Source organism: Apostichopus japonicus, chromosome 1 (assembly GCF_037975245.1).
Source record: "Apostichopus japonicus isolate 1M-3 chromosome 1, ASM3797524v1, whole genome shotgun sequence".
Classification (NCBI taxonomy): Eukaryota; Metazoa; Echinodermata; class Holothuroidea; order Aspidochirotida; family Stichopodidae; genus Apostichopus; species Apostichopus japonicus.
In genome coordinates this window covers 20648887-20672682 of record NC_092561.1, presented here as the reverse complement: position 1 = coordinate 20672682, position 23796 = coordinate 20648887, and the positions used below count along the sequence as shown (strand labels likewise).

The following is a 23796-nucleotide window of genomic DNA, read 5'->3' as shown; positions in this document are numbered from 1 at the left end:
GTATGTATATATTACAAGTGATTTATTTTTGCTAACAGCTATACACGATTTAAGTGAAAACATAAAGAAGCCATTTTGTTGTTGGGCGGAGTACGTTGAGATATATTATTGTCACATAGCAAACTTACCTTGTACAAAAGGGCCGGATTTATTCACATTTTAGAAGTAGAAATTAGGCCCACATACAATCCGATTTTTGATCAAGGTAGGTTTTGTTTTATTCTTTATTACACAAATCAGTTACTATATATCCAACATTAAGCTATACATTGCCAGATTTTGTTTAAGAAAGAGAGGGTGCGGTAGGGGAAGGGGGACGGTGGTTATGTGGTGGTGTAATTAGTGAGTAGTCTAAAGAGCTAATCAAATTACTTGTGCTTACCTACTCAATCAATTTCATTCTCCTTGTCGTGGATTAATCGCTCAGGTTAATCGCTCTCTTATTCATTTTTAAGCCTGCCTCTAATTATGTCGATGGGATGTAATCATATGCGAACATGTGCATATTACGCAGGCAGCACATATAAAAGTATATTACGGCGTTATATATCATATAGGCAGACGTCCGCCCTAATCGAGCTTTTATTTGAAGGTAGTATAATACTTAAACATGGGAACTGGTCAGTTAATCTAATGTATCCAACTATTTTTGTGACCTTAGGGTATGTAGGAATTGGGGAAGGTGGAGGAGGTGGGGGGGGGGCGTAAAAGTGTAGCCTATATTGGTCTCCTGTTTCGCGATACTGTCTACATACATACCATAATATTATGTCTCAGAAAAGGCATTATAATATAATATCATACTTGTTTTTTGTTTTACCGTATATGTCGTGGTCGTGCCATGTCGTACGTAACTTGCAAACCCCTTTCGCAGGCTAGCGTCATACATATTTGAAAGACCATTATTTCCATGATATGGTTGACATAATTCAGAAGGTCCTAAGCAATGAGCAGTGCTATACATTGTTCGATTATGATACATATAACGCTGTTCTAACTTATCGCTATTTTTTACCAATTTATGCCATATAATTCGTGATCACGCTCAGATCAGCGACATTTCGTATTATACGGGTTGCAACTGTCTTTTTCTCTTAGAATGACAAGTCATAATTTATAAATAGATTATTTTATACTCTTGAGAACGAAGGGGGCACACTAACAACCAGATTTTATTTCCTGAAAAACTTCAAACACATGTTTTTATCAAAATTTGAATGATCCATTTTTGTTGATGAGAAATACCTATCTAATACTGCAGTTTAAAAGAGCCATTTTGTTATTCTAAACAGTAATTTGAAGAAAGATCACTTAGAAATAAGTATTAAAATAATAATGGAATTTGTGGCACAGAATTCACGGAAGTTCGTTTCTTGTATTTTTATAGTTTGACAGTTGAAAATCCAAATGTTCAACTTGCCATCATAGTGTTGGCGACTTTTCCTACCCCTAACCTAATTTTATTGTATTGAATTCACTTACTTTTAAACTTTTAAATCAAAGCATTCCAATATCGTTCATTGTCTCTTTCATTTTTATGGTTTATTTTATTTGTTGTCTTTCATTTTGTTTTGATATTACGTGCCTGGGTGAGAGTTATGCATAATCGTATCCAAAGCATAGCTGTATGTTGCTTTATGTTGGATATTACAAATAACACTGTTGTATATAATTTGCTTTTGTCAACTAAACAGTCCTTTAATAGACTGAAGCAGAAAGGCAGTTAACGGAGAAAAATGGACGAAATACCACAATCAGTAGACGACCTGTTGGAGGAGAAAGGTAAAGACATTCAGGAATCGGTGAATATTCTGCAACCAATCATAAGGAACTTCTTCATCCAGTCTGGGTATACTTTTGCAGAGGATGACCAAGTGGACGAGGTCATTTCAGATCAATACTTGAGACTTCATTTCAATATGATACAGTTGGCGAGATATCACAACTTGAGAAGCTTGCTTCTATGTATGGCTTCAATTGGAAAGGTGAACGAGCAGTTTCGATACTGGCTTGGAAGAAGTGGAGGCACAGTAGGCGGTGGAGAAGGCGGAAGAGAAAGCGAAAGGGTTCTGAATATTTACGACACGGTAATTAAAAGCAAAATACGTTTGTACTTCAATATATTTCTCACTATTGAAAAAAACTTTATGAAACACAATGAACCAAAGGAAAACTGATTGGAAATTCTATGAACAAAGTTGAACAGAGCTTCGAGGAAAGCTTATTAATCAAATTGGATTCATAGCAGAGAACGCAGAGATACACGTCATGCAAACATGCGCAAGAAAATATAAACTACCTAGTCATAGCAAATTGGAGGCGGTTGCGAAACAGTCATAACTTGGTTTGAGCTGGGTTTTTACATTAAGCTGATCAGGCTTTATCGAACCAGATATAGTTGGATATTTCTTAATCAATGTTAACAATCCATATAGTTTCAACTTTATGGTTGGTTTTAATTACTTTCGAGTTTCCAACTGAAGACCATTGTTATGGTCATTTTGGATTAAGACTTCAGATGCAATGAAACCGCACGGCTGAAAGCTCGCGGGTTCGACTCCGCCAAATAAAGTGGGTTTTTAATCCAGGAGAATCCACGTTTTTTCTCATCACAACTTATGTTCCCAATTGTAAAAAAGCCAACACGGCCCAAAACACATCGGGATACCCACCGATGTGATGTGTAGGCAAGCTTAGTAATAAGCAATGCGGCTTCTTTAATGCATATGTTTTCTTTATTGAAACACACTTAGAAATGTTTGAAAACTTTGCTAAAAATATCATTGAATGAGCATATAAAGGCAGGGTGTGAGCGGGTGACACTAAAAACTAGCTACAAACAAACCGGTATAAGATTTAGCGCAAAACTCTCATCCAAATATAAGCTTCCACTAATATCGTGTTTTATTCAATTAACTCTCTTATTTCTTTTTCGTTTTCTCTTGTATCCTTTCTTTTCTTTCGACAGGAATGTATAAAGATTTATTCCTATTGTTTGGAAATTCCAACCCTAAATCTTTTGAGCAATGTAGTGATCGAAAATGAAATCAACAACATTCGAAGAGCCCTTACGACTATCATCGAAGCTTTTGAAAATCTGCAACGCATGCGCACCAAATACATCACACTGAATTACCATGACCACGAATCTGACACCGTCGTAGACTATTTGAGGGATCTGGATGTTGATTGGAAGGAACTCGTGAAAGCGAGAGAACAGCTGCCACACTACGGAATGTTGGAGTCAACAACGTATGACATTTCCGACTGACTTTAACAAAACTTAGAAGCTTGATATCAGCATATCAGCAAAAGAAGAAGAAAACCGTAATATAGTGGAAGAAAATATGCAAAGGAAGAAGATACTAAAAATGGCAGTCTTCTGTAAATGTGATGGTTTCTTAGGTAACGTGGATTGTGCTAACATGCGCAAAAATCCATGCAGCAAACAAATAGAAGACCTCATCCTAGGACGAAAGAAGAGTGCTCAATTTGATGGGTAGGGGAGGGTGATACATTTGAGGGTTAATCAGATATGTGCCTTTCATTTTAGGTGACAAAATGACAAAATTGATCCGTACCAAATGCCAGTATTTGATTTATTCACCAAAACGGCACTTCCCAAATTCCAAAAAGGAAGTGGGTAATAACACAAATTGGAAATGAAGTACATTGTTTGCTTAAATGAGGCTCATCTTGTTTACGAAGAGTGCAATGTAAAGTTGATCACAACATAGGGGAACGTGCCTCTGGTCCTTGTCCAACTCTTCGACGCCCCTGGGTCCAGCAAATAAAATGTAAAGACATTTTTATGGTTTATGAATTAAAAAAACAAGCATGCTGTTGTTTCGAAATGGATCACGCGGTAGCTTTACAATCCATAAAATGTTCAATTGCAGAGAACATTTTAATATAGCAAATATAACTAGATTCCATAAATTGCGCACATTGGAAAAATAGTTTTACTGAATTTTCTGACCAGATATCGGACTTCCAATGTCAAGTGATTTTTACATGAAATCTTCACATTAATTCTTTATCATTATTTGGGCAAAATGTTGGTCGAACGTTTCTCTAATTTTGTATGAAGATCCTTTGCAACCCTTTTTTGGTAAATAGTGTATTTGATCATTTTGCATGCCGATTTTTTTAAAACTCTGAATTGTAGATTTCTGTTTTAGACAATCATTAAGCTATAGCTGTCTCATTAATAACCTATACAATTCCAGTTTGTCAATACGTATACTGCGATTAATTGATTACATTTAGTAACGACAAACTCTGTCACCTATACATCAACAAAGATAACAAATCAACACTACGTTTTTAAATGAAAAGGTATTAAATAAATGTTAACATCGAAGTTAGGTTTATTTTAACAATTACTAAAAGATTTATCTCAATTATATTGCTTGCCTCTATGACTCCTCCTCCACATGCTGCATGACTACGTCTATTCGAGGGAATTACCATTATACCTTTGGTACGTTTTATAACTGAATGTATATATTTAATATAATTAAGTTTGTATTCTTCATATATGGTTGTTTGTAAGTGATCGTGGAAACGTTATCTAATACAGTACATATATCTTAATCGATTTTATCATCTATATGATACAATATTTTCAATCATATCTGTCAGTCTAAATATTCAACTGTAAATATTAAAATGTAATTCTATAATGGCGATGTTGCAATAATCTGGATATTTTATCGTTGAATGGTTATGTAAAAGTACATTATTACGTTTTTTTTTTTTGATGTCAAATTCTTGTAATATTTCCTTTTTATTCTTTGCAAATATTTCAGGTAAAGTATAGCCATTACACCGATTAAGGAATCCTGTATTTTGATATGTATCAGCAAAAGTAATGCTTTTCTTTAATATCTGTAATACATTGATATAATAGCACGGATAAATTGGATCTTTTTTGTTCGTTATAGATGTTATAGACGTATAAGATTACATCTGATAGCAGAAGAAGTTGCTAAACGATGTTAATTAGCTACACTTCTGTATGTATTATTTTTCTGTTGCTAGCACAAGACAGTAATAAACTTCACGTACTTTTAGAAAACGGTCGTCGTGTTATTGCAAATGGATAACATAACTATTGATGAATTTTGTTTTTACAGCACAGGACACACCTCCTATCTACTCGTCATATGTAAACAAATGCCATTTTCTTCTGAGTTCAACCTACGTAAATTATCGTACAGTACGTTTATGCGTACTTTCAAAACGATGCAAATTGAACCGCATGACAGCACTTAGATCTAAATTGAATATAAAGTCAATGATAACACTTTTGTAATAATGACGTGTAGACATGAAATTCGAGGACGTATGAGGTAGTTAATGTAATGTGAGGCACAATGAGGTAAAGTTGTGTAATGTAAGGCACTTGTGCGTGAGGTAGACACAGTTCGTGAAGTACAGTACGATTAATATGTGGAGTCAATGCAATATCAGATAAATGTGAAATGCTAGGCACAATGTGGCAGATTATAAGAGAAATTCACAAACACATGCACAAATGTGTTAGCTTTGTATATATAATGTAAAGCACAGCGTACTGAGATCGACTAAGTTAAATTTGTTTATAGCTGCACACAGGATGAATGCGTTTAACGGGAGTCAACCATTGAACATTGCTTCTTCTGTTTTTTGATGCATTCATTGTTGTAGCGTATATGGATGGTACCTCAGATACCTCTTACGCTATACTTTAATGCTGCAATAAGCCTTATAAGCTAAACTTACGATTTCTTTTAAAGTCCACGTGTTTTCTGGAGCTCAAGGAACATGCATGTTGTATGCTTTCATTGAGATGAGAATGTGTTGGCAGTTGGTATTAGCTGATTAGTGTCACATGTTAAGTTGAGGACAACATATCATCCTGAATACATTTTGTAGGTACAAATTGTGTATCAGTACTCTATATATTAATGCAAGTGATTCTGTGAGAAGTCTCTGATCTCCACAAGGTGACCATCATCGGCATGACTGAATGCAGAGTCCACTTCAAGATAGGTTACGTAGGAGCGCGCACGTTATCATGTTTGCGTTCACATAACGGAATAAGCCTTAACATCAAGTTAGGTATAGACAGCAGACAAGTAAACTCGCTCATACATCCTACCATACGATATCACTTAATGTGTGAGTGTGTGTGTTTGCTTTTACTAAACTCGCTCATGCATCCTACCATACGATATCACTAAATGTGTGAGTGTGTGTGGTTGCTTTTAATGTACTCGCTCATGCATCCTACCATACGATATCACTTAATGTGTGAGTGTGTGTGTTTGCTTTTAATGTACTCGCTCATGCATCCTACCATACGATATCACTTAATGTGTGAGTGTGTGTGTTTGCTTTTAATGTACTCGCTCATGCATCCTACCATACGATATCACTTAATGTGTGAGTGTGTGTGTTTGCTTTTACTAAACTCGCTCATGCATCCTACCATACGATATCACTTAATGTGTGAGTGTGTGTGTTTGCTTTTACTAAACTCGCTCATGCATCCTACCATACGATATCACTTAATGTGTGAGTGTGTGTGTTTGCTTTTACTAAACTCGCTCATGCATCCTACCATACGATATCACTTAATGTGTGAGTGTGTGTGTTTGCTTTTAATGTACTCGCTCATGCATCCTACCATACGATATCACTTAATGTGTGAGTGTGTGTGTTTGCTTTTACTAAACTCGCTCATGCATCCTACCATACGATATCACTAAATGTGTGAGTGTGTGTGGTTGCTTTTACTAAACTCGCTCATGCATCCTACCATACGATATCACTTAATGTGTGAGTGTGTGTGTTTGCTTTTACTAAACTCGCTCATGCATCCTACCATACGATATCACTTAATGTGTGAGTGTGTGTGTTTGCTTTTAATGTACTCGCTCATGCATCCTACCATACGATATCACTTAATGTGTGAGTGTGTGTGTTTGCTTTTAATGTACTCGCTCATGCATCCTACCATACGATATCACTTAATGTGTGAGTGTGTGTGTTTGCTTTTAATGTACTCGCTCATGCATCCTACCATACGATATCACTTAATGTGTGAGTGTGTGTGTTTGCTTTTAATGTACTCGCTCATGCATCCTACCATACGATATCACTTAATGTGTGAGTGTGTGTGTTTGCTTTTAATGTACTCGCTCATGCATCCTACCATACGATATCACTTAATGTGTGAGTGTGTGTGTTTGCTTTTACTAAACTCGCTCATGCATCCTACCATACGATATCACTAAATGTGTGAGTGTGTGTGGTTGCTTTTAATGTACTCGCTCATGCATCCTACCATACGATATCACTTAATGTGTGAGTGTGTGTGTTTGCTTTTACTAAACTCGCTCATGCATCCTACCATACGATATCACTTAATGTGTGAGTGTGTGTGTTTGCTTTTACTAAACTCGCTCATGCATCCTACCATACGATATCACTTAATGTGTGAGTGTGTGTGTTTGCTTTTAATGTACTCGCTCATGCATCCTACCATACGATATCACTTAATGTGTGAGTGTGTGTGTTTGCTTTTACTAAACTCGCTCATGCATCCTACCATACGATATCACTAAATGTGTGAGTGTGTGTGGTTGCTTTTACTAAACTCGCTCATGCATCCTACCATACGATATCACTTAATGTGTGAGTGTGTGTGTTTGCTTTTACTAAACTCGCTCATGCATCCTACCATACGATATCACTTAATGTGTGAGTGTGTGTGGTTGCTTTTAATGTACTCGCTCATGCATCCTACCATACGATATCACTTAATGTGTGAGTGTGTGTGTTTGCTTTTACTAAACTCGCTCATGCATCCTACCATACGATATCACTTAATGTGTGAGTGTGTGTGTTTGCTTTTACTAAACTCGCTCATGCATCCTACCATACGATATCACTTAATGTGTGAGTGTGTGTGTTTGCTTTTACTAAACTCGCTCATGCATCCTACCATACGATATCACTTAATGTGTGAGTGTGTGTGTTTGCTTTTAATGTACTCGCTCATGCATCCTACCATACGATATCACTTAATGTGTGAGTGTGTGTGGTTGCTTTTAATGTACTCGCTCATGCATCCTACCATACGATATCACTTAATGTGTGAGTGTGTGTGTTTGCTTTTACTAAACTCGCTCATGCATCCTACCATACGATATCACTTAATGTGTGAGTGTGTGTGTTTGCTTTTACTAAACTCGCTCATGCATCCTACCATACGATATCACTTAATGTGTGAGTGTGTGTGTTTGCTTTTACTAAACTCGCTCATGCATCCTACCATACGATATCACTTAATGTGTGAGTGTGTGTGGTTGCTTTTAATGTACTCGCTCATGCATCCTACCATACGATATCACTTAATGTGTGAGTGTGTGTGTTTGCTTTTAATGTACTCGCTCATGCATCCTACCATACGATATCACTTAATGTGTGAGTGTGTGTGTTTGCTTTTATTTATGTTTCTCATTTCTGTTTTCGTTTCTGTATGTTTGGGGTTTATTTTTACAGAGAGGTTCTCATCAATACTATTATTAATTTATAAGTTAAGGCCATTGCCATTTAGCCCTGAAGATGACTCACATATTGAGTGAATCAATATTATAATAATAATAATAATAAATTTCATTTATGTAGCGCTTAATACAGCGTTTTACAAAGTAGGAAAGAGACAAAGGAAACCAAGGAAAAAAAAAATAGGGATCAAACAGAAATGTTCTAAGTTGTCTCCTGAAAATGCAAAGGGAGGGAGAGTCACGAACGTGAAATTGGAGTTCGTTCCAAAGAGAAGGCGCAGAGACAGAAAAGGCACGATCGCCATAACGAGTTCGGGTACGTGGACCAGGAGTTAATTGCAAATGCGCATGATTGGAAGAGCGAAGCGTAATTGTAGTTGACCGACGCAAAGGGGTATAAAGGTCAGTGACATATTGAGGGGCAGGCCCGTTGATCGCTTTGTAGATGTGAAAGTAGGATCTTAAACTGGATGGATAAGCAGAGACGGGAAGCCGATGCAATGCAATATTGAATTAATCAATTAATGATAGGAAATTAAACGCTGGCTGCCAAACTTTCGTTGTTGATTTAAATTCCAGCATTGTCCGACATACACACACACACACGCACACAAGCAATGTTGATTATCGTACAAGTAGTTTAACGGTAGGCCTACTACTTGTGTAATACGTCTGCTATACAGCGGCATCAATGCCGCACGATTCATAAATCGCCGTTAATCATCCTGTACAGTAGGTATGGTATGTAAGTTGGTTACTCCTTATCTCTAACTCATCCCTGCCCAGCTGGGTCTCTCTCCGTCATTACGTCCGCTGGCACCGACTATTTGCACAGTGGTAATATCTGCCCCGCCTATAGTAAATACTATACCCAAGGCCCCTGGTTTTAGCCGGAAACTGGGGAGATTGAATGTCTACAAGAGATTGTAATGGTATATAAAGAGATATTGAACGCTCATTTGCACAAATTCATGATTAAACCAGGGAGTTGTTATGATGGAAACAACTCCCTGTTGAAACACAGTGGTCAAGCCATTGTGACTTGTCATCACACAGGTAGTGTTGACCATTAGAGCATTTGTGTTTACAATCATAAGGTGAGTGGTCAATTAAAACGGTGCCTCATAAAGATGAATCCGTATTGCAGCACTTTTGGTAGTTTGTGCTTTACGTAACAAAAGTATTAATGCTCGAGTGAATTTGAGGACTGCTTATCTATAGGTAGGCCTTGGCGCTCATTGGTGAGTTCGCAGCGTAGGAAGGACTCGTATAATCACGGAGCTATGAACGAAAGCTCCATGGTATAATAGAGTCGCTGGCCGCTGAACAGACTCCGTAAGACGCCTTTAGAAAGTTGATTCACAAAGGGGATGATATAAAGGTTACCCATTGTATCCTTTAACTCTTGAAATATTTCATCGGACTCAGTTGGTTGCTTCCGAATGGTTGTTGATGTTTTATATTCTGTTCGTTTGCTCGTTCGTTTGTTTGTCTGTTTTCTAGAATAAACCAAGTGTCATCTTTGCCGATGAATTTTTTCCTAAACGTGGTTGCAAGGGGATTAAAGTTGGGTTGAGGTCGGGCAAAGTTCGCTGCCCTCGACAAATGGTGTTTAGGGTGCGGCGTTCTATACGCCTGTCTTCTTTGCATGAGTGAGTTATACTTTCCTCACTCTCTCCTGGTTCGGAATGGTGTCGCTTGTGCTCTGGTTGCAGAAAACCCAAGTAGTATGTGAGTATTCTGTATGTTATGGAAAGAAACAATTCCACATTACGTCGAAATTTAGTGCAAACATTGTGATTCATCTCGTTCTAATATATTGGGTTTTTGCTTCTAATAAATGTCTGTATATATTAAAAGTGCTTAATTTTCGCAACAGCTTTAGACGAGTTAAATGAAAACATAAAGAAGCCATTTTATTTTGGGCGGAGTACGTTGAGATATATTATTATCACGTTGCATATTTACGTTGCATATTAAGGGCGGATTTGTTCACATTTAAAAAAAAGAGATCGATTACATGTATTTGGAGTAAAGTAGGTTTTCTTTTATGTTTTACTACATCAATCAGTTACTAGATATCCAACATTTAGCTATACATTACCAGATTTTGTTTAAAGAAAGAGAGGGTTCGGTAGGGGAAGGGGACGGTGGTTATGTGATGCTGTGATTAGTGAGTATAGTCTACAGAGCTAATGAAATAACTGGTGCTTACCTACTCAATCAATTCATTAACTTGTCGTGGAATTAACCTCTGTTCTCATGTTAATCGCTCTCTCATTCATTTTTAAAGCCTGTTTCTTCTTATTTCGATGGGATAAAATCATATGCAGAATTTACTGGAAAGTATTATAACGCTTAAAATGGAACAAGTAACAAAATACTGATCAGTTAATCTAAGTTTTTAACTGTACTTGGGACCGGGGGGAATGTGCGGCTTTGGGAAGGTGGAAGGGAGGGAGGAATCATATATGTATAGCCTATATTGATCTCCTGTTGCGCAATACTGCCTACGTGGTATTAAGTCCTATTCATTATACTATGATATTATATCTCAGAAAAGGCATTGTAGTAATATCATACTTATTGTTTTTATGTCGTGATCACCACCCCTGCGTAACTAACGAATCCCCTTTTCAGGCTCGCGTCATACATATTTGAAAGACCCTTATTTCCATGTTAAGGTTGATTCAGAAGGCCCTAAACAATAGGCAGCGCTATACAAGTCATAATTTATACATATATTATATATCCTTCATTTTATGTTTATTTTATGAAAATTTTTAAACAAACACGTGTGTTTCATAAATTAGAATGATAGATGTTTGTTAATGAGAAAATATATATCTATTACTGCAGTTTAAAAGTGCTTTTTTGTTATTCTAAACAGCATTTAGAAAAAGATCACTTAGAAACAGGTATTAACAAATATACTGGATATTTTGGTACTGAATGCTCGGATGGTAGTTTAGTAGTTTGAAACCCAAATGTCCAACTTGCCATCGAGAATTGGCGACTTTTCTTCCTACTCCACTATATTTTTTTATTGAATTTAATAATTTTTAAACTTTTTAATGAAAGCTTTCCAATATCGTGAATCCTCTCCTTCATATTTATGGTTTGTATTGATTTGTTATTTTCATTTTATGTTGATGTTACATGCCTAGGTGAGCGTTACACATAATCATATGCAAAGCATAGCTTCATGTTGGGTATACCAAGTAACATTGATTCTTTTATCCACTAAAGCTGAAGCAGAATGGCAATAAACAATAGTGAAACAATGGCCGAAATACCACAATCATTAGACGACCTCTTAGCGGAGAAAGGTAAGGCCTGCATTCAAGATTCGCTGAATATTCTGCAACCAATCATAAGGAACTTCTTCATCCAGTCTGGGTATACTTTTGCAGAGGATGGAGGAGGCCAAGCGGAGGAGGTCATTTCAGATCAATACTTGAGACTTCATTTCAATATGATACAGTTGGCGAGATATCACAACTTGAGAAGCTTGCTGCTATGTATGACTTCAATTGGAAAAGTGCACGATCAGTTTCGATACTGGCTTGAAAGAAGTGGAGGAATAGTAGGCGGTGGAGAAGGCGAAAAGGTTCTGAATATTTACGACAAGGTAAACATTTACATCACGTTTCTATTTCATTACATTTCTCACTTTATAAATAACTTGATGAAGGCTAATGTACCAAAGGAACACTGACTGGGAAATTACATAAACAAACTCGAACAGAGCTTCGAGGATAGCTTATTAATCAAATTGGATTGCAACCATCGAACGCAGAGGTAAACGTCATGCAATGCCCTAGAAAATAAACTACCTATGCATAGCAAATTTAGAGGCGGTTGCGACACAGTCATAACTTGATTTGAGCTGGGTTGTAACATTTACTGAGCTGATGGAGGCTTTATCGAAACCAGATATAGCTGGATATTTCTTAATCAATGTAAACAATTCATATAGTTTCAACTTAATAGTTGTTCTTAGTTAGTATCGCGTTTCCAACCTAAGACCAGTGCTATGGTCATGGTGGCTGTGATTTTAGATGCAATGAAAACAAATGTGTGGAAGTTCGTTGGTTCGACTCCGCCAAAGAATGTGGGTTTTCCATCCAGGGGAATCAACGGTTTTCCTATCTGAATTTTAAAAACAATCCAAAATGTCAATTTGGGTTACCCATGATGTATTGTGGAGGCTAGCTAGGTGATAAGCAATGCGGCTTCTCTCATTGGCATCGGCATATGTGGCTGCCCGCTCCGCAAAATAATTAACTATCATTCCAGACCAATAATTTGATAGGCTATATTTTGTACTTATAGTTCCATGCATGTTTTCTTTAATGAAACACACTTTGAATGTTTGAAAAGTTTGCAAAAATGATCAATTTTCATAGCCTGGGTTAGTAGACGAGAGAACCGTAACGGTAAGTTTAATTACAGGCAACGTTAGTCTTGTATGGCACTTTACATAATGTACTACTGCCAGATATTGCCGAAAAATTCCTCCGGCGATAAAACTTGATCAATTACACCGTTTGAAACCCAGTGTTCACCCACTGTGTCAGTTTAAGATTCAATGTTAACTTGATATTTATGAATGAGCATCTACAAGTTGGATGTGAGCGGAATATATTGGTGATATTAAACTAACTGCGTAATTTATGCCTACAGTTTTGCGCAAAACTCTCATCCTCCGAAAATAAAACTTCCACTAATATCGTGTTTTTTTCAATTAACTCTCTTATTTCTTTTTCGTTTTCTCTTGTATCATTTCTTTTCTTTCGACAGGAATGTATAAAGGTTTATTCCTATTGTTTGGAAATTCCAACCCTAAATCTTTTGAGCAATTTAGTGATCGAAAATGAAATCAACAACATTCGAAGAGCCCTTACGACTATCATCGAAGCTTTTGAAAATCTGCAACGCATGCGCACCAAATACATCACATTGAATTACCATGACCACGAATCTGACACCGCCGTAGCCTATTTGAGGGAGCTGTATGTTGATTGGAAGGAACTCAGGAAAGCGAGAGAACAGCTTCCACACTATGGTATGCTGGAGTCAAAAAAGTGTGAAATTGTCGACTATAACCAAAATACGATCAGCATTCAGCAAATGAAGGACAAAAATCAAAATTTAGTTGAAACAAAATGAAAACAAGTAGCTACAAAACATTAGAGTCTTCTGTAAATATGATGATTTGGTGGTTTCTAAGGTAACGTAGATTGTGGTAACATGTGCAAAAATCCTGCAGCAAACAAATAGAAGACCTCATCCTAGGACGAACGAAGAGGGTTTAATTTGATGGGTTGGGGAGGGTGATACATTTGAGGGTTAGTGCAATATGTGACTTTCATTTTAGGTGCCCATCTACAAAGTAATCACAAAAAGGACTGACAAAATGGATCCGTATTAAAATACTAGTATTTGATTTATTCAACAAAAGGACACTTTCTAAATTCCAAAAAAGAAAGTTGTTAATTACACAAATTGGTAATGAAGTACATTGTTTCCTATGAGGCGCATCTTGTTTACAAAGAGTGCAATTTAAAGTTGATCACAACATAGGGGAACGTGTCTCTGGTCCTTGTCTGACTCTCCGACCCCCCTGAGTCCAGCAAATAATAAGTAAAGGCCTTGTTATAGTTTCTGAATTACAAAATCAAGCATGCTTTGTTTCGAAATGGATCACGCGGTAGTTTTACAATCCATAAAATGTTCAATTGCGGAGAATATTTTAATGTGGCAAATATAACTTCAGCACATTGGAAAAACACAAATTAATGAACTTTCCCACCAGATATCGGATTTCCAATGTCAAGTGATTTTTTTCATGAAATCTTCACATTAATTCTTTATTTTTATTTCTAGCAAAATGTTGGTCGAACCTTTCTTAAATTCTGTTTCAAGAAACTTTGCAACCATTTATTGGTAAATAGTGTATTCGATCATTTTTCATGCCGATTTTTTAAAATAATTTTCTTTCTCTGAATTCCGAATTTCTATTAAGACAATCATTAATGTAGCTGTCTCATTAATAACCTATACAATTCCACTTTGTCAATAGGTATGCTGTGATCACTTGATCACACTTGGTAACGGCAATCTATGTCACCTATATAACAAATAAACACTACGTTTTTAAATGAAAGGGTATTATTTAAATGTTAACATCGAAGTAAGTTTTTTTTAACAATTACCAAAATAAGTAAATTGCTTACCTCTATGACTGTTCCTCCACATGCTGCATGGCGACGTCTATTCGAGAGTTTTATAACTGAATGTATATATTTAATATAATTAAGTTTGTATTCGTCGTATATGGTTGTTTTAAGTGATCGTGGAAACGTTATAATACAAGTCATCTATCGTTATCGATTTTTATCATCTATATTTGACGATAGTTTCAATCATTTCTATCTGTTCTAACATTTAATTGTAAATATTCAAATATAATTCTACAATGGTGATGTTGCAATAATCTGGATATTTTATCGATGAATGAGTGATATGTTCAATAACATTTCTTTGTCACATGCTTGTAATATTTACGGTTTGTATTCTTTGATTTCTTCAAATGATTAAGGTAAAGTATAGAGCCATAATACCCGTTGAGGAATCCTATATTTTGATAGCAAAAGTAATGCTTTTCTTTAATATCTGTAATGAATGATGGATAAATTGGATTGTTTTGTTTGATGGCAAATTGCTGAAATTAGCAGTACAAACTTACAGCCTCAAGTATAAAATTAAATCTAATAACAGAAGAAGTTACTAAACGATATTAAATACATATCGCTCATTATCATCATGTGATAAAGTAGTATATTTGTTATCAACCAGCAACTTAATGAGATGTTCTCTACGTCGTACATGTGTAGTGTATGGGCAGAGAGAGTGATAAGGGGGGGGGGCAGGGGAGGAGGAATGAAAAAAACTTTCACTTCATTTTCCCTTTAGTAGTCGTATTGAGCTATTGGTATCTATTCTACACAACGTAATTAGAATTATGTATATTTCCGTATCATTTTTGGTACGAAAAGTGTATATATCATAAGATACCTTTTCCCACAAATCAATATTTGTACATCAAGTAATAATTAGCCAATGTATTTTCAAGTTTGTACATTGCACGTAATCGTGTATTAAAATCATCAAACAACAATACGACTACATGGTTGTGTTTTCGTACTCCAGATGTAAATTATCATCATTCATACCTTACTGGGCCTGTCAAAGATGCATGCTAGCATAAGTGAAAGAAAGAATTGACCCGGATAGGATTCAGAGAAGTTAAAGGAGTTGAATGGAGAATCTAAGGGGTTGGGGTGATTGGAGGAAGACAAGGCAGAATTGGCCGTTTGAATATTTACCGGGCTGAATTGGGGTTAATACATGCCCCAATTGCGATACGTACCTTTGGTACATTGGTGAAGTCGATAATCCACATTTTATACTAGATAACTTCATGGTCTGTCTTCTCTTAAAAATAATCTGGGAAATTTGTTTTTTTCCCTAATATGAGATGTCCGAGTATACTCTCAACGACTTCTCCCTGCGCAAGACATGCTAGCACTGGCCACAGAGAGTTCGCAGTGCATACAAACGGTACATGTAACTTGGGATGACCATCCGGTGTGACGTTAATTTTCACGTAGCTCGATCCTCATCCCAATCCCCTTCACAGTACGTATTTCTCATAGATTTTTTGTTTCAAGAGCCAGAAATACTACGATCGAAATATCTGTCTGCATCCCAGATTGATGTTTACATTTCTCTTGGGCTATTATCAGGTACAACAAACACGTACTTCTTCAAATTAACGACAGCACGTTTTGCTTCCTTTGGACGAAAAAAAAATAGTTTGAAATACAATTTACGTGTAAGCCGTATTTAGATTTTGCATATTGTAACTACTTCTTTCCAACATTTTCTATGCATTTACCACAGCTGCAGTCAGCGATCGTTGCTTACAGCCTTCCAACCTTTGACTTCAGATGTCTCAAAAACTTCCTGGAGGTATTGTGGTGGCTCGAAGTACTTGAGTACATATATGCTGACGCAGAGTGCTATCGTAAAATATCTTTATTCTTCTATCTGAGGTTTAGAAAACTAACAATGAGAGAGTATGAATCATAGACAATAGGACTGCATTCTATTCTTAAATTAAATAGCTAATTCAGGAAGCGATTATTGTACCTCATATCCTGTCAAAATACGTTTTGTCCAATTTGCCTGGAATCCCGAATGACATCATTCGATAACAAACTACAAAGATAATATCGGATTTCGAAAGTAGAGAGCTAGCGATGACTCTCAGTGTAGAGTACCGCATGTTGTGATAGGTGAATGAGGAAGTTGATAACGCTGTCACGGTATAGAAGTTTTGGTGAATGTGTTGCATACTTTCTCACACCACTAATATGATCGCGTTACGATAACTTGTTCAACTCATTGATACACAAGAAATGCTTGTCACTTTTTTCTCTTGTCTTCTTTGTCAATTTATGCCGAGCTGGGTTACATTTCACGACTTTTGAAGACACTTTCCTGTATGATAAAACTATTGGAGAAAGATATTTAGCATAATGGAACATTTTATTCTCCTCTTCATGTGCATTTCTGCCGCTATGTATAAAACAGAAGCTAACGATTCCTGCGCTGATGCGGTCGAGGTAGTCTTTGGAAAAAATCTGACATTACTTTGTAATGCACCTTTTAGCTGTTCTGATACATTTTGGACTGCACCACCAAGGAATATCGCGGTGCAAAGTGACCAATGCATTAACAACATCTGTTACAATGTGGATGACGGAAAACATATTTTAAGCATCTTCAATGCCACTACAAATACCACTGGCTATGTTAAATGTAGATGCGTTCAAGGAGAAAGTAGTGGAACTGAGCTAGTTCATTGTTTCGAGTTGATCGGGATATGTCAGATGGAGATTAAAACGAGCAACCATCAACCACTAGTAAGCATTATCTTTTAATTTTGTCAACTGTTTAGTTAGTTTTTTTTTGTTATATTTTAATCTTAGATGATTAGTATATAGACATCTATGAATTGCACTGTGTGTACATAATGCGTGTCCATTGCTTCCTAACTTTGTGTCAAATTATTGTTTTCCTTCATAGTATGTCTTATTACGGTATAAAATCCCTATGGTCACAATACCTCATTTTGTTTCCCACTATGTAGAAAACAAAGAAAGATGAAATTTTGTTTAATTGTTTTGCAAGAGAAGGTTACAGACTCAAATTAAATGCATAGGGAGTGACTGGGAAAGCTCCATGTGTGAAATTGTCCTTAGCGAAACGTCATTTTGTTTTGCATTTAGGAAATCCTGACATTATTTACAGGTGAAAATTCCACAGGATATTCTAAATTATTTCGATTTCCTTTTTTTATGATCCATTGTTGGGATAAAGTCCATGCATTCGGGACCCTTTAAACGTCCCGCAAAACTAACTGATTTTATAATCGGTGATATGTTGGAAAGACGAAGGAGAACGGCCACTAGGATCTAAAACTATATACTACCTTCACTTTATCCTTTTATCGCCATCCAACGCATAGAGCTTTAGCAGGGTTTCCCTAACTTTATCCCACCAAGAACCCCCTGAGGATGTCAGAGTTGTCCACGAACCCCCAACCTTTCGAGACACGATCTGAGTCATTATTTAGTCTATAATACGCAAAACAGTGCTTCTTAAAAGATCAAGTACAAAGTGTAATATGGTAATGAAAACACAAAACAAGAGATGAACCAATATTTATTTGGAAACTTGACGTACTGTCATGCGTACACCAACTTCACCAAAGTCATGCAGCTTGTATCTGTTTCAAAACTTTATTTTATAACGTTATTTATCACATGCACTGTGCGGTAGTACTATGGCAACATATGCGTATATGGAACATGAAAAGAATTTGCCGATAGGTACGACTTTTGTACATTACTAAATTATATGAAAAATCAGATTTTAGTCCAACAAAAAACAAAAAGTACTCTAGAATTGACTTTCAGAAACGTCTCACGAACCCCTGGGATGGACTCACGCACCCCGGGGCTCATGCACCCCAGCTAGGGAACCCCTGCGCTATAGGTTACAGTATATGCCCAATAGTAGTTACCGATAGCGAACGTTGCAACAATATTTGCCAGGAATTCATGAATATCATCATTATATAAACCCTACAATGTCCTTTTCTTTTTAAATGATGCTCAACAACGTTTGTTCATAGCCTTAAATGCATTTCATTTTCTACAGATGTATAACAGCACTCGTGCTGCGAAGAATTCAACTTTCGATATCAGTCTTAAGGAAGGGGAGATGGTGACAGTCCAATGTCAAGAAAGTGCAGCACTGACTACCAACTGTTCTGATCTTAATCTTTTAAGTAAGTGTTCATTATTCAAAGACACTTTAGTTGTCCCAATTACGGCATTTACTCGCGAAGCCATATGGTGACTCTTAATTCAATATTTTTGTTCATGTTATTAATCAAATTACAAACATCTAGGATAACACTGTTAATTGCCACGTAACACCGTCAGTGAATTAGAGTGTATACTAACTTCATACCCATCCCGGCCTAAGACAGCTATACCGTTTATCCTCTGTTGTTCGTAACCGTATGTATATCATGAACTTGATTTATCACCATATTTTATTTATATTGGGCTAAGTGTTTGATTTCTTATTTTTTTATTGCTTTTTGTATTAATGAATTCTAAAGACAATTTCCGTGATGTCTACTTTCACGTCCTCGATAACATACCTAAGTAATGTACCTGCCCCCTGAACCAACTCAAACCTTCCAATGTCTTACAGCTCCCATCTTCTATAACTCTTCAGGAGTGTAAAAACAAATTCAAAATATATTGACTAATACTTACAGCTGTTCGATTTTATTGTAAGCATCTGGCAATGTTAGGCATACTTTATTTAATTGATAAAACAACGAAAATGACGATGACTACGATGGCGATGACGATGTAGATGACAATGATGATAAGGATGAACATAACCATGAAGGTTGACGATGATGAATGTGATGATGTCTATTTGATAACTTGACTAACTTGTTTCCCTGTATTAGGCACTTCACCATTCAGCTTCAATGCGACGATCTATCATCATCTCTGTAGGATACGTTGCCTGGTGGAAGACCAGTGTGGAGTTACCATGACTTTGAATGTCGAAGAGGCAATCGCACAAACCACTCCACAAATGACGACTCATTTTACCACTCACAATCTGAAGACAGATGGGATTGACAAGCAGCAGACGGACCTCCCACGCTCTATAACCAACAAACCAAAAGATACTGCTAGTCATAGTATAACTCCGACTTTACAAGCAAGAACAACTGAAAACTTTACACCCAGAGATCCGGAAGAACCAAGGAGTTCTACTGGTGAAATGTATCTTAACTCCGTCACGACAGGAGAAATATTAAACGCAGCTTTGATTTACTCCCCATTCGTGATTCCACTTATCGTAATTGCTATATTACTTTTGCTAATGCTTGTCTTTGGTTGTTGGTATTGTTGCCTATGTCGTAACTTTAAAGCACTTGCATTGACTAAAAGACGCATGAAGTCGTCGAGGATTCCAAAAGATGGCATCGATGTATCTGATGAAGCGTGTGGAATGACTTCACGGATTGTGGCTGCTGGCTCACAGGAGGAACCCATGTACTCCGAAGTGGATCAGGGCAAACGCGACGTTCACATGAATGAAAACAAACCAGTTACAAAAACAGCCGAAGCATCGACAAACGCAACATTAGATGAATCCGTAGAATATGATGTCGCCATGGAAGACAAGCGAGATTCCACGAAAGTTCCTTCAGATGCTGATGTTACAACGCAAAATGAAAAGTTGAATGATAATTATTCCAAGCCAGGATCTACGATCGCTGTGCAGAAGGCAGCTGATGTTGACTTAGATGTATCTGTGGTATATGCAGTTGTCGACAAGTCAAGGAAGAGTACCGTTAAATAGAACACCTGCCGAAATGGTAAACTAATTGGCATATTTCTTCTTTCTACATTTCTGATGGGGCTTCTCTCTCTCAACTGTTTTAAATATGGAGCCAGTGATTTCGATAATTTAATGTTTTTAGCAGTCAAAGTAGAATGAGGAGTAAAAAAGGGTCAGAGATGGACACTTTGTTGAGAGTGGGGACGCCAACCTCGAAGTATGTCCTGTTGTAACTCATATGGATTTATGTGTAAAAGTAACAGCCTGACGTTTCGATCCCAGAAGGATCTTCTTCAGAAGCTGTAAATGACAAGTTACAGTAACAGAAGGGACAAATGCAGACACAGAATAAAGACAGGTTCAAGAGCAGGGTGAACACCAAAGAGAAATATGTAGGAGGTTAGTAGACAAGGGATGGAGAGAAAAAAGAACCAATGGGGGTAAGAGGAGAGGGAGAAAATAAACTGTAGAGGGACAAGGAGGGGATTAAGGGAAGAGGGTAGGGAATAAACAAGAGAAGGAAAAAGACAGAAAAGTGTGGAGAAAAAATGAGAGATTCCATGAAAGTTCCTTCAGATGCTGATGTTGCAACGCAAAATAAGAAGTTATTCCGAAACAGGATCTACGATCACTGTGCAGAAGACAGCTAATGATGAAGGCAGCCGATGAAATAAAAAATCATATGGATTTATAAGGAGACTTGAGGCAAGAAGAGGGGCAGTCAGGGAGAAAATGTCATCCATTCGAATTCTTTCCGTTTCCAGTAGGAATGACCTCGGCCTAGTATATTGTCTGTAGTCGTACCATACTATTCGAAGCTAAAACTTCAGATTGACTGACCAATATACTGTTGCTAATCCTATAGAACATGCGTAATATACTGATCCGATGGCTTTGTAACTGATCTCTTGTTGATCTTGATCTCTTACATGTTAAATTTAGTGAATAGATGTTAATACATTTCGCTTTGTACAAATTGCAATTTTTATGTTTATATTAGTCTATATATCCAAAGTTGTTCTTTTTCAATGACATCTCTTATCTCAACGAAAACATAGTTACGTATGCACGTCTGTCTCATTGCATGCGTTGAGTCTTCTAGCTGGTACTGTCATAACCACATTAGTCCGATCTGGAATTCTCGGTACTAACGGGAACAATTGAATTGTTCTTTTATTCTACTTGACAAGTTTACTTAGTCAATTTTAAAGTACACCGCTGTTAGCATTTAGGTTACTTCTGTGATTTGAAATATGGCATCAAAATAATGACAGTATGTTTTTCTGTCTTCTTTGAGTATCGTATGTCATGCAATGTATGGTTTTTAAGACTCTTGACATGTCTAGTGACACGATGGTAATATAAAGTGATAATATACTTTGTGTATTGAAATGATAGTGAATAAGACATAGAAGTAAGTCATGTAACATACTAATTTATAAAGTCAGTCTGTGTTTTTATCGACCTTATTGAAGATTCTCACATCAAGAATAATATTATGGTTGCCCAACTCGAAAAAGAAGAGTTTAAGGAACTATATAGTCCTGGATGGGGTAGAAATATATAAAAGAAAGAAGTTAACATAACAATTTGGTGTTATCCTATTGACCGTTGCCAGGGCTATACAGCAAATTATCTGAAGGGGACGAAACTGGACAACGGAATGAAATTCGACAACGGATTTATTCCGCAACGGCAACCTACGTTTCCGCAATGGTAACTGATCAAGTTTCCTCGCATGTTACTGCAACTTCAACTACATAAATATGGTACAAACGGCCGCCATATATAATGGTTTAAAGAATAGTCCAGGTTTTATATGTTAAAGAGGAACATATTCTAAGCATTCGAGTGAAACTTGGATTCAATTCCTATGTACTGTTTTTGAGACAGTGGCAGTTAAAGATGCCACCTTTCGTACCAAACTTGAACTTGGAGCAAACAGGTGTGACGTCACTGTTGCACACTGAAAAATAATGTGTTGTTTTTCTTTAAAATTAACGTCCAATTTTATATTCCACGATTGGATGCATCCATTATGTGAATGTACCAAAGGTATTGATATTTTATATAACTTCACATCCTCTTTAGACAAACTAGTAACCCTATATCGAATCTAAGGTCAAATCAATAGACTGAAAAATAAATAAAGAAAAAACAAAACATTATTTGTCAGTGCGCAACTATGATATCACACCTGTTTGCTTAAAGTTCACTTTTGGTAGAATATCAGATAACTTCAACTGTCAATATCTCACAAACGGTACATTGTAATTGAATGCAAATTTCATTAGAATGCTTAGATTATGATCCTCTGAAACATATAAAAAAGAAGCGGTTAAGTCATATGCGGTGGTTTTACTATGAATGAGCGGTTTTGTAATATCTCCTATGCTCTTTTGTTAATGGACCATGGAAAGGGAAAATAAAGAGAAGTGATGTTGACAGGCTCAACATTACTGTAGTTAGTTCAAGTTACAGAACCTCATTCATAGTCAATTGCAATACAAATTAAAAATGAGCATTTTGTCCGTACAAAGCCTAGAAAACATCTCAACCCTCGGATTCCTGTAAAGTTTCCAGCTTGTCTCGAAGTCAATAATATCTTTGTTGCAGAGTATAAGTCGATAGTACACGACCATATTTGAAAAAAAAATGAAATACATTTTAATGTAATATACAACATTGTCTTTGTTTGGCAGCAGAGTTGACTGTCAGTAAGGCTTCTATCCCCCAATGACGGATCCATTCCAATCTAACGACCAAAGTTCAACTAGAATTATCTCCAATGGTTCCGTAATATCTCACAACCTTCTCGTAAACATCCCACCTCGAGGCGGTAAGATTTATCATACGAAAATACCTTGGTGCCTCAACTAAATAATTCTAGTGCTGCCCCATTTCCCCTTTACCCACTAGGTAAAGGCTCCTACGCATATTAGTTATTGATCGATCTATTAATCAGCTTGTATAATTAATCGGTATTCATAAAAGTGGCGAGTTTCCCCCAAATTTACGAATCAATTGATGATGACACCCTGTATAGGCAGAGGTGTATGAGCCCACATTGATGGGGAGAAGGGGGGGGGGACTGTAACGACTTGCCCGAAAATATAACCAACATTTTTCGCGTTTAACAAGTTGATGTACATATCATATAGGCATGCATCGGTTATTACATCGCATGCCAATAACATACAATTAGTTGCCGTGTTATTTCCCTTTC

At 36.7% G+C, this 23796-nt stretch overlaps 1 protein-coding gene across 8 annotated transcripts in view; it reads left to right on the top strand.

The window, feature by feature from the left end:
• Positions 1-23374, top strand: part of LOC139971075 (uncharacterized) — a 30652-nt gene extending 7278 nt beyond the window's left edge. For 4 of the 8 annotated variants that reach the window (XM_071977304.1, XM_071977280.1, XM_071977313.1 and 1 more), the window contains exons 2-3: positions 1695-2087; positions 2969-5080. In XM_071977304.1, coding sequence (XP_071833405.1) covers positions 1737-2087; positions 2969-3271 — 654 coding nt within the window. In that variant the 5' untranslated portion in view covers positions 1695-1736 and the 3' untranslated portion in view covers positions 3272-5080. Of the gene's footprint in view, positions 1-10; positions 206-1694; positions 2088-2968; positions 5081-8449; positions 10290-11807; positions 12190-13361; positions 16263-16526; positions 17552-18851; positions 18982-19683 lie in introns of those variants that run through there. The other 4 variants (XM_071977254.1, XM_071977288.1, XM_071977262.1 and 1 more) reach the window with 4 other exon arrangements.
• Positions 23375-23796: the final 422 nt, after the last annotated feature.